Genomic DNA, 13,095 nt, shown 5'->3' with positions numbered 1-13,095 from the left:
TAGCGGTGCTGCTGCTGCTGTGCTGCTGACTGTCTCTCTACTGTCCCGTTCTCACTGAACAATAAGTGATGTCTGATTTGCGAATCGTTCTTTTGAATCGGCTTCTTTGAACGATTCGTATGAATCGATTCGCAACATTTTCTGTGATAGAAGCGATGCATTCCTTGGAGAAAAACGAGTGTGAGATGGTTCGCTTCTCCAAAATTGGTCTGTATTGATGGCCGCAAATATAATTAATAATATGCCAATAAATAAAAATAGAATAAAAATAAATAAATGCATGCATGAATACATTTAATTCTGAGTTTATGTCTCACAAATCTGACATTTTATCATGAAATATTTTCAAAGAAAGAAAGAAAGAAAGAAAGAAAAATCCGATATTTAAACTCAGAACCGCAAGGTGTTAACACGGAATTGTGAAATAAAAATGTGCAATAAGGCTACTTTATTTTTCTATGATGGAAAAAAGTAAATTAAACAACAAACAACAAAACAAACCGAGATTCAAAATAGAATTTGGACTTCTGATGAAAAAAAGTCTGTTGCGAAATTTAAACTCCGAATTGTAAGAAAAAACTTTTCATCAGTTACACTGCCAAAAACTAAAATAGACAATTATCTTGCACAGTTCTGAGAAAACCGTCAGAATTGTGAGATAAATATTGGCAGAAACGGGATCCATAGATCTGAATGGTGTGTTTTGGGACGTAAAACGTAAAAATGTATTTCATAAAAAAAAAAAAAAAAAAAAAAACTTGCAGCATTTTGAGGCGATGAATCAAGTGAGTCGATTCACTGAAACGATCCGTTCGTTCGAATTTCCAATGAATTTCCAAACATTACTGAACAAGTCCAGCCCTGTGACTGAATAAAGAGGTGGTAGCCGACGCCCCCTGCAGCCTTCCCAGACTACTGTAATAGACAACGAATAATAAATAATAAGATAATATATCCCACACTCACACTGCAATTGATTTTGAGGTGCATTAAAATGGAAATGTATAACAAAATGAATCGGTTGTAGGCTGAAGCCGAGCACACAGTCGGCTGCAAAAGCCTGTTATTTTTCAGTCAAGACACGTCTAATTAAATGCTCTTAAATTGTTTCAATTTAAAAATAGATGCTCTGTAATTGTTTCAATTACATGGGGTTACACAGCTGCTTAAAGAAGAAGAGTTATTTCATAATGACAATAAGCACAATAAGACAATAAACTGCTGCTGCTGAATATTTAAGCTAACAGTTTGCTTTGTAGGCATTTCACTCACATGGTTTTCCATAAAATTACATTATATTTGTCCCAAATTATGCTAGGCTGGAAGATTGAGTATCTTTCAGCACAACCTTTGTCTTTCTGTCAGTATGCATTATATCTCAGGGGAAGGGAACTCTGATGACTCTGTGACTCTGTGTGTAGAAACTAAAATGAAATTTCAAAGAGCAAGAGTGAGAGCGCGAGAGAGAGATCAAAAAGAAACATTGAAAATATGATATTTTATTGATCGATTTATGTGCGTACACTTACAGTGACAAATGATAAGCGGCGCAGTCAGAGCTACATGGAAAGTGACATTAATGAATCCAAACGAAAGTTTAAGACTGTGACGTCACAGCGAGCAGTCAAAATAAACAATATGCATATGTAGGAAAATGTAGCATCTAGAACGGTTACATGCCAGTGTTATGAAAGATTGTACTAAAAATAAAGTGTTTCAGTGTCCTAGAGTTATTCAAAAGCACAGCCCGACTATCATATACACACATTTTTACAGATATTTCAGTATAAATATGTTAAATGTACAGTTTGACTTTTTACAAGAAAGCCCAATTGCACAAGAAGGTGGGTAAATCTTACAAAAACTGGGTCATTTTCCATCTTAAAATCGAAGGGAAGAAAATAAAATTGTCTTTTTGGTAGACAATTAAGATTTATTTATTGCATTACTTGTATTATTTTAATCCCAATTATGTCGATTTTCCTCTGTAATGCAAATAATTATAATTGTCATTACTGTATTTTGGGGAATTTTTTACATTTTATTTCATTTATTTATTTTTCAGACTACAGAAATAAGAATTGGGAAAAATCTTAATCTTGCAGAATTGGTATAAATTTTCCTAACTCTAAAATCATTTCATTATTAATGTAATTTTATATATACTGGGGTAAATATAACCTTTGTAAAATTCACCCAGGTACAGTGATACGAGAATTAAAACAGCTCATTCTTTCTTGAATATAATCCACAATAATACTCACGCATGTAAAAAAACAAAACAGCCTTTCCACATAAGTCCTGCTGGAGGGAGGAGTGAATTAATTCAGGTTGTGATGTGTTACTCTAAAATGTACTGAACCAGAAGAACATATTTGTAAAACTGTATTGAATAAAGTTTCAAAACAGCAGCACTATGAATTATGACAGTAGAACCGCCATAGAAATGATTGTGTAACTTGATCACACATTGATGTCTCCTTACACTACTCAATAGCTACTACATAAAACCCTTTCAAACAGGCCAGAGCAAACAAAAAATCAGTTTTTGAATAGTAACATCCTGTGGGGGGTCGCAATGAGAACTAACTGAGCATCTGATGAGATCAGAAGACAACTGTGCAGATTTCTAAGGGCCTAGTGCAAATGCATGCTTGAATCGTTCAGTCTTTTTACTGTGCATCAGAATCCATCGGGCCAAAGAAGGAGCTGTATTTTGAGTAAGAGAGGAAGAAATAAGACAGATGAGATGGTTGGGATGTGGACGACTCCACTACTGTGCGCACCCGGTTTGGGTCTGGAGTTGGGGGGCTGGATTGGGATAATGGCTTCCTGTGGTGGAATCCGTACATGGACTTCCTTTTTAGTGAGCACTGTAGGAAGAAGCAAGAAAAATGAACAAAATGTGGAAGAATTAGATGCAGATATCACATTTAAAGATTTTCAATGCAATGCAATAGAAGAATAGTTTTGGGAATCATTTTCTCTCAGTGTGAAGAAACTTTTACCCCTATAAAGGATCTTTAAGGGTGTAGCGATGCAAAAGAAGAACCATTTTCTCACAAAAACATTCTGCGTACTTCACATTACCTGCATGCACTTGAATGTGTTCTTAAACTCATCCAAAAAAATAAAAAATAAATAAAGTGTAATTTCAGGTTCCAAGGTTTTAAAATTGGGTTTTCACAATGATTTCATGAAAGATCCATTTTTGGTTTCCCAAGAACCTTTCAGTAAATAGTGAAAGGAACCATTTATTTAAAGTAAAAAAAAATGTACAGAACCTTATTGCACTATAATGAACCTTTTCTAGAATGGAAAGTTTCCGTGGAAGTTCTTCATGGAACCATCATTGCCAATAAAAATCATTTTATTTTTAAAGGATCAGAGTTTTAAAAGGAAGAGTTAAGAGTTTTTTTTTAACGACTCACTAGAAGAACAATTTTGGGTTCCACTTCTTGAAAGAACGTCTTGGTTACGTATGGTAACCCTCGTTCCCTGAAGGAGGGAACAGAGACGCCACGTCGGTGACCGACGAATATGGGATATCGCTTCGATAGACCAATCTACTTCGAGTGTAAACTAAATGAGCCAATGCACATTGGCATGCAATTATTGCATCCAGCTACCGCTGATCACTGCGTGAGTATAAGAGGGCAGCAGGTGCAATGCATACCAGTTTTTCACTGAGGAGCTGAGCCGAGAACCCGGCAGCTCAGCGGCGGTACAGCAACCATGGCGCCGGGATGTGGCGTCTCCGTTCCCTCCTTCAGGGAATGAGGGTTACCATACATAACCGAGATGTTCCCTTTCAGTCGGTCACTCTCGACGCCACGTCGGTGACCGACGAATATGGGATCCCTATCAAAGCGCCATGGGTGCTGCCCCTTCCAGTGCCCTGTGCGAGCCGCCTGCGCCCCTATTAGGTGTAGGCTGGGGCTCAGAACAAGTAGCTCCACTCACCATTGTCAAAGCACTACCTCACTGGGTGAGATTGGATAACACTGGGAAAACGTACCCAGTCCGCTTGGAGCCGGGACGCTGCGGAAGCCCCATCCTTCCCGAAGGAGGTCTCGGAGGCAAATACACATATAGCATCCATTTAGGAGTATACAGAGAAATTTGAGGTGATTAAAACCCTCTTGGGAAGGCAGAAGTCTGCAGTGGAAACACGGGCTCCAAGGCTATACCGTGGACTATACACATACGAGTACCGCTTAGGTCTCAATATGGATAAAGAGCCTTCCATGGTTCTCACGGATTCATCATGAAGGCCTGGCGCCGGACGTTCCGCCTCATCCAGCTGCCTAGGGTGATGGAGGATCTCAACAGGGTCTACAGTATGGACACTCTGAAGCAGTTTTAGCAAGCCGACACTAACCGGGGCCTCTCAGTGCCACTACCCGTTTGAGGTGAGAACACAGGAGGATACCAGCTCTACTCGAAGGCTATAGAACCTAGCAAACATGTTAGGGGTCGCCCAGCCCACAGCTCTACAAATATCTGTCAGCGAGGCACCACGAGCCAGCGCCCAGGAGGATGCAACACTTCTAGTTGAGTGAGCTAGCAACCTGAATGGGCAGGGCACATCCTGAGCCTGATAAGCCAGGGTTATGGCATCCACAATCCAGTGGGCCATCCTCTGCTTAGAGACGGCATTCCCCTTCTGCCGGCCTCCGTAACAGACAAAGAGCTGGTCTGAGGTCCTGAAACTTTGCGTCTGGTCCACGTAGGCACGAATCGTCGACCGAAAATGCATGCAGGTCCCCTACCCTCTTGATGGAGGCCAGTGCAAGCAGGAGCAGAGTTTTCAATGAAAGAAACTTTAGCTCAACTGAATGCAAAGGCTCGAATGGGCCCTGCTGTAGTGATTTAAGCACTAGAGACCGGTCCCAAGAGGGTATACAGGGGGGCCGGGATGGATTTAACCTCCTGGCCCCTCTAAGGAACCTGATGATGAGGTCATGCTTACCCAAAGACTTCCCATTCACGGGGTCATGGTACACAGCAATAGCGGCAACCTGGACTTTGAGGGTGGAGGGAGACAGCCTTCGCTCCAACCCTTGCTGCAGAAAGGATAGCACGACCGCAATCGGGCATCTTCAGGGGGTCTTCTCGGCGAGAAGAACACCACTCCACGAACAGGTTCCACTTCAAGGCATAGGCGTGTCTCGTAGACGGTGCTCTTGCCGAAGTGATGGTGTTAACTACCTCTTGGGGCAAACAGGTCTACCTGAGCGGCTCTGAACCGCCTCCAAATCAGCTGCACTGTCAGGGGAGGGAGTCGCCATTCTCCCGGGAGCATTGCTCAAGACAGCTCGTCGGCTGTACGACTGAGCAGGCCTGTAATGTGAACGGCACGAAGGGTGGGTGGAGATAGCAGCAGCTGCCCGCCGGGGCAGGATGTGTCGGATCGCCTCAGTCTGCTTCTGGGCAGCCGAGACTTGCTGGGCCAAGATCTCGACTGCATCGCCGAAGAGGCCGGTCTGGGACACAGGGGCATTGAGAAACCCAGCCACAGATGGCGCTCCTGGACCACTAATGTGGACATCGCACGACCCAGAACCAGAATTCCCTCTGTAAAAACATTTGACTCTAATATGTCAAAAGAATTAACCAAAATTTTTAAACTGACTTCATCTAGAGATTTTGTACTAGACATTTATTCAAATTAGCAAATATTTCATTAAATAATGCCTCATTTGCATATTTAAGCATAACATTTTTGAAAACTTGTTTGCAATAATTTTTTTTGCAATAATCAATGTAATCAATCAACTGGGTAAGTAAGGTGATAACTATTAGTTATTTTTTTTGCCCTATTCACCTGCAGTGTCTCGCCTTAAAAAAAGAAAGACCACTTTGAGAGCAAATCCATTGTGCTTTCGGTGACAAATGCACTTTGTGCATCTACACGCAATAATGTTCTCGGTTGAGCATATGTGCATTGCACAGCAGATGAGCAGGGCCATATATCAGCACCAGATGAGCTGAGAGCTGCCACACTTGCGAACACAAACCAACAGACGGCAACACATTAACGTGTCACAATGAAATGATGCATAGTGTCCATACGGACACAAACAAATGATTTAACGCGAGGATGTCTGGGCCCAAACAAACACATTCATTGTTTGATGTTTCAGAGGCATCCATTTATCTAATTTTACAACAAAATTGACCCAGACATAACAAGGCAAGGTGAGACGAAAACAACAGTCACACCTGTTCCCAGTGAAATCCAACCTGAGATTATCATACAATAGTCATTGTGCCATGTGTACAATACACAAAGAGTTCATTTATTCACAATCACTTCGAGGAGATCTATTCATGTCAATTAAAATGTTAAATTTATCCGATTTGTATCAGACTGGAGAGAGAATGCTTGCAGGCTGGTTGGCATTGACAGGAAAGATGTGTGGGAATGATCACAATTGTTAAATAATATCAAACACATTATATGTAGCAGTCATGCGGATTCTTGCTGAGGCTGAAAGTGAAAATGTTAGAGAATCTAAATCTAAATCTAAAAAAATTATTTAGCATATTGTTTTTTCTTTTGCCTCTGGAAACAACAGCATTAGCAGGTTGTAATGTACAATATGTAGGCAATATGTACATTTTTGAATGCCTAATATCAATACTGTATGTATGAATATAGCAAAATGAGAACTGTGCAGGATTTTCGATCATTTTGTTTTTCAAAATGATAATCAAACACCTCTACACTCTAACACTGCATAACAGAGTTTAAAAAAGATCAATAATACTTATAAAATAAATATAAATGAAATTATAATATAAAATATAAATGTTTTTTATAAATAGACATAAGTAATATATAATTTAAATACAATATACAGCATGTATATATATATATATATATATATATATATATATATATATATATATATATATATATATATATATATATATATATATATATATATATATATATATATACACACACAAACACACACACACACACACACACACAAACAATTAGATAAAAATAAAAATGTTATATAAATATATATTTATTAAATATTTAGACATTTAAAATATTAGTCATTTTAAAATATTGAATAATTTATTAATTAAACGAGATAATAAAATAATACTATTTTATTTTCAACATGAATCACCTGTTGTAAAAATGAAATATATTTGTGAAATAGTTTAAACTAAGGCTGGGATAAACGATTATTTTTTAAATGATTAATCTAGCGATTATTTTTTCGATGCATCGATTAATCTAACGATTAATTTTTTCACACCGATTGTATTTCGATTATCTCCCCATTAATTGACTACTAACAATTTATACATGTTGATTTACATATCTGAATGAAAAAAACATGAATTCCTTAACATTGCAATATATGTTTATTGCTCTTAAAATTACAAAATAAAAGACTGACTAAGAATGCATTACTTTGCACTTGTATAGAGATAGCATTCAATAAAACCTTGAAGCCTTGAAAACACATAGCTTACTGAAACAAGCTTACTGAACACATAGGGCCTACAGGGCTCTCAAGTCTCACGCATTGGGAGTGAGACCCACGCATTTCAACTCGTTCACACGCTCACACGCCACACCTTGTATTTCTCACGCAGAGACATTACGAGGATAATAATGCCCACCAAGTTGCAGCGCTATTTTTTAAACAGCGAAACAGGTAGAGGAATCAAGTGAGTTTCCCGAAGGCCCTGACACGCACCAGCTAATCAAATAAAAAAATATATTGCCACCGATCAGCCAATCAGAAAATAGCATTGCTGTATCTGGGTAAGATTTTCACAGGCTCGTTCGCAAAACAGATTCAGACTCTCGTTGAAGTAGGTAACGTAACGGTTACAGAAGAGGACAGTATGCATCCTATGACTACAGCAAGTCATCTCACCATTGCTGGGGAATATATGTGTTCAGACATATATGTTGTGACCCCCGGCCCCCCCCCCAGTTTTGTCCAACTCCATTGACTTGACAAGACAATCTAAGATATGTTTTGGTCTGATGGTTATTATGACCCCGACCCCCACGCAATTTTGGCCATCGTACGTGGTCGGCCGTAGCTTTTGCGCCTATTATTAGCCCACTATTATTTTTATAGCTAACGTTATACGTTGAAGAGGATGCGGGGCTACTCTGACAGTTTTATATAAGAGACTTCTATAATAGGGCTATCCATAATACTTGTATGGCAGTAGTTTGAATTATTTTTAGTTTTTTCTTTCCTTTTATTTTTTTACTGCACAACTTCCTGGTCCCCATTTTGAAAACGTTTTGCATAAGCTATTTCATTATATTTTATCCAATGTATATTATCGATTATTGCATTCGTCTATTTCAAAGATGTCAGGGAAGAGGCAAAGGAGCATTTCATGCTTTGCTCTAAGATCAGCTCCCTAAAAAGGTGGCTAGGTCAGAGGAGGAGACTGTGGAGAAGACAGTGGAGGAGGCAATTAGGGTGCCAGTAGAGGATGGGTCCATGGAAGAGACTGAGGAAACAGTGGAGAACCCACTGGAAACAGGGAAAAAGAGAGGGTTAAGTAGAGCAGCCACCTATAGGTGTTCCTTTAAGAAGAAGTGGTCAACCCGATGGCAATTCATCACAAAGGGAACCACTAGCTCTTTTTACTGGTGCTTAGTCTGCAGACAAGAGAACTCCAGTGTCCATCAAGGTGTGAGGGACATAAGCAGGGAGGATTTCTAAAAAGCTGCATTGGTGTTAGTGCTCCCTCATTCAAATGCCTATGCTGAGGGGGTTTTCTCCATGGTGGGATTAAACAAGACCAAAACCAGGAACAGTTTAGCACTTGATGGAACCTTGTCATCCATCATGACAGTAAACATGGCTGGCCTGGAACCACAGTGCTTCAAATGGGAGCCACCAACCCCTGGCCTCAAAACCAGCTACCAAGTACCAACACCTACAATAAACAACACTGATTATTTTCTCTCTCTCTCTCTCTTTCTCTCTCTCTCTCTCTCTCTCACACACACACACACACAAATGCTGAAATTAAATATTTTATTTGTTAGAATATGTGTCATTTATGAAATCAGCACCTGTCCCCATCAACCGCCTGCCGCCAGAGGACGCATGAAAGTGCCCGGATGTGTTCTTGATATCGAGGATGTATCCATAGACAGTAAAAGAAATGGACACAGAGACCCCATTGGAACTCAACTGAGACAATTGAAACATTAGCATTTTTTAGCACTTCCGTTTCTGACGCGCAGACTCAAACGAAGCTTGACGACATCAGCAACCTGTCTGACAGATATAAATATTCTATTGGCTGTGCCTGCAAACTGCCATTGTTAATCTTGCAGAGACAGCGAGCTTGAGCGGGGAGTTCTTTGGCAGGAGTAAGTATTCTGATTAATTATTTTGTATAGTATTTTAAAATGTAACGCCAGTATGCCATATTAAGTTAATTGCCTGCGAACTTCTCCTCCTGTCTGTACGGTAATGCGAAAGAGAGCCGAGTGGTTATGACGCAATCGTTAGCCTATTTTTTACAAAAACTGTTTCTACGGGGCCATAATGTAACATAGAAGGTAATGGAGCCCTTTATACATTGTTGTGTATCTTTAGAAATAAATAATGGAAAAACAGAGTCTTTAAACGCCTCAGATGTAAAGTTATTCACTGTCAAAGTGACGCCAAAATGAATGGGAGTCAATGGGAATGCTAACGCAAGTGAAGTTCTGCTACAAGATGGCAGCACGCAGCCGACTTCAACTTCCGGTCGACTTCCTTGCCGCCTGGAATCGATGCGCATATTTTGCGTCAACGTATTTTTTGCGTTGACGTCATTGATGACCTCGACGCATTGTCCCAGCCCTAGTTTAAACATAATTTTTTTTAAACATAATATTATCATTGCTACATCAGTGTAAAAGTTTATTTCTATCAGCAAGTAAGAAACCAGAAACATAAAGAGTTATTGTTGATGTTTATTTAAATAAATAAGGACAAAAAAAGCATAAAACATGCACTGCTCTATGTAAGATTTTTGAAATACCAATTAATCCTTTCATTTGATTTAGGATGCATTAAATTGATCAAAAGTGACAGAAAAGACATTTATGATATATATAAAAAAAACGATTTCTATTTCAAGTAAGTAAATAATATGCAGTAAATCAGCATATTAGAATTATATCTGAAAGATCATGTGACACGGAAGTCTTAAGTAGTGGTGCTGAAAATTCATCATTTCCATTACAGGAAAAAATTACATTAAAATAATAATAATAATAATAATAAAAACAATCAAAAGGGAACCAGTTATTTTATATTGCAATACATTTTCTCAATATTACTGTTTAACTGGTGGTTCTTGCTCTGAAAAAGCTGCAGCGTGGAGCAGATGTTATACTTTAAGTCAAAAATCTGATAAACATCTTTAGAACTATATCTCAGGTTTAAATGTTTTATCAGACAGATAGTAAATATGCATATAGTTTCTACTCTCAGTGAGTAGATAAAGGCCAACATGCGCCAACGGCACAACGTACCTAGACCCTTAACTGCTTTGCATGTTACCGCTCATTCGTAAGTCTAAGGCAAACAGTATAATTACGCCTCCGTAAAACTGTTTACCTTCTGTCTATCAAACACGCAGGTGAAGCATGACCACACATGACAGAAAGAATGATTGCCTTTTATGAATTTTTCCCACGAACCTATAGCTGTTGCAGGAACAGGCCTCTGCAGGTCATTAAGTTATGAAAGGATTTAGTCTAAATGTTCCCCAAAAGTCTAGCTTTTCTTGGTTATGTAAATGTTGGAGAAAACATTGAGGGAACATTCCGTTTGATCAATGCGCAAACATTATGGGAATGTTACTTTTGAATGTTCCACCATCAGTAACTTCTAAAAATGTTGTAATGTTTCCGAAAAATGTTCTATGAATTATGATTAATTAATGTTTAAATGGATCTTATCGTTTTGAGAATGTTTTAAAAGACCACGTAAATTTGACTAACTTTACTGGAAGAATGTTTAAGAAAACATTGGCAGAACATTTTTGAGAACAATTCATGTTAACTGTGTTAATGGTGTACTAATGCTAGTCTTCAGAAGAGCAAGCTAACATACTACTCTTGTAATTTTAATGCGCACAGTATGCTAATTTTCTGTAAGCATTTGACGTGAGCTTCCATTTTCAGTGTGATGAATGATCGAGAATATAACATTTTTTATTCATCGCATTTTTAAGGTCTAACTGCAAAATGTTGACATTTTACTCAAAATTGAGCAATTTCTTTTAAATAACTGGCCATGTGTCAGCAACATACAATTTGTTGAAACATTTACAATTTCTTTATATAGTATGTAGTACCAACTATAATTTTTTTTTGTTCTGGAAACATTGCTTTATAATCATAGTGTCTAGAAAATATAAAGTTATGTTCACATACCGAAAAAGTGTTTAGTGCTGGTGTAAAAAAATTACAATAGGGTTAGTACGCAAATTTTACATTCAAAAAGCCGGACTTTGCTGAAAGTCCTAGCTCAGCGGCCATCTTGTAAACGCCCCAGAGTATCGAGTTTAGGTTATAATTGTTTCAAAATGTTTCTAAAATATCCAGTTTTCTTGTCATGAATACCCACAAGATATTTATTGTCAAGGTTACAAAATCGTTTCTTAGAACATTGTATACATTTTTTTTACCCAAAATATAACGTTACTTAAACGTTTATTTATAGTTTTAGTAGAACGTTAAAATGTCCATGTTTTCTTGCTCTGCTTATAATTTTATTTAAAGGTTACAAAAACGTTTCTTACAATGTTCTACTAACGTTATTTTCACCGCAAATTTAACATTATTTCACTTTTTTATTTTTAATATTCTAAGAACATTAAACATGTCCATTATTTAAAGGTTTTAAAAAACTTTCTTTGAATGTTCCTTGAGTAAACATAACATCATAAGGACGTTCCAAGAATGTTGATCTCAGAACGTTATGAAAATGTATAGCAAATGTTATAAGAATGTTCCATAAACATTACTTTAAGAACTTTTCGTCCTAACATTTATACAACTACAAAAAGTCGTCAGAATGTTCCCTGTTAGCTGGGAAATACTACGAAATACTAAAATCACCAAAACTGTTGATTAAGTTTATGTTCACATAATGCATTTCAAATCCAGACTCAAATGTATCAATAATGGCATCATAAATTTAGTGGGAAAAAAAGGTATTTTTCTGGATAATCCTTGTAGCTAGTGCACTTGCTTAGTTTTTCGCCATAAACTGTAAGTTGGGAAACTAAGTATACTGTAGCACAACTTATCAAATAAAAACGTAAGCCTGATCGAAAACCCTGCGAACACTGACATGGCCAACACCTTGTCAAAGGAACAATGATTTTATTAAGAGGGGCTAAAGCTAAGTAAACTTACTCTATCTGACACAACACCTGCAATATCTCCTGCAGCTGGAGGCGGAAACTGGTTTTACCTTTGGGAGTCAATCTAATCTTCCTCCCCTCTGCCCTACCTGTGTTGCTGGGGAAAGGGTGAAGAAAAGCAATTGATCTGGAATTATGTTAGCATTAGTTGTGCTGACACCTAGTCCAGAAAATGCTGCTTGTGATTGTAATATATGAAAACAGATATTTACTGTATAAAGGAGAAAGAAGCAGGTGCTGACAAACAAACGACAGCACATTCACATGAGATCAGGTCACATTAATCAGAGTTTACCAAGCTGTCAGAGCTTGCCTGCTCCAATGTCTGGTTCTGGGAAACTAATCTGATAATTACGTACTCAGACACGCATGAATGCCAGCGCAGTAACATGAGTGCAACTCCCGGTGTGTGACAAACAAACAACAGTCATGATTTGCAGTTTGCAATTCATCCTGGACCTGTTTGTATTAGTATTGCATTATTTCTACTATATTTGTATAGTATTGTATTGTGGATGTTTACATTTACACAGTTTTCAAGAGACAAAAATGATAATAATTTGCATAAACGTACACACACTCTGGTATTGTTTGACCTTCACTAGAGGCTTGAGGCTGGGGGTGTAAAGGTATCTCTCGCAGTCCTTCTTGAATCAG

The 13,095-nt window shown here is 38.1% G+C and overlaps 1 protein-coding gene across 1 annotated transcript in view; it reads right to left on the bottom strand.

The window, feature by feature from the left end:
• Window positions 1–1,489: 1,489 nt before the first annotated feature.
• Window positions 1,490–13,095, bottom strand: part of gpc5b (glypican 5b) — a 42,247-nt gene continuing 30,641 nt past the window's right edge. The window contains exon 9 of the mRNA XM_026235773.1: window positions 1,490–2,873. Within this exon, the coding sequence (XP_026091558.1) occupies window positions 2,683–2,873 (191 nt within the window). The 3' untranslated portion in view covers window positions 1,490–2,682. The remainder of the gene's footprint in view (window positions 2,874–13,095) is intronic.

This window comes from Carassius auratus, chromosome 47, assembly GCF_003368295.1.
Source record: "Carassius auratus strain Wakin chromosome 47, ASM336829v1, whole genome shotgun sequence".
Taxonomy (NCBI): domain Eukaryota; kingdom Metazoa; phylum Chordata; class Actinopteri; order Cypriniformes; family Cyprinidae; genus Carassius; species Carassius auratus.
Note: the sequence above shows the minus strand (reverse complement) of the source record. Positions and strands in the feature narration are given on the sequence as shown.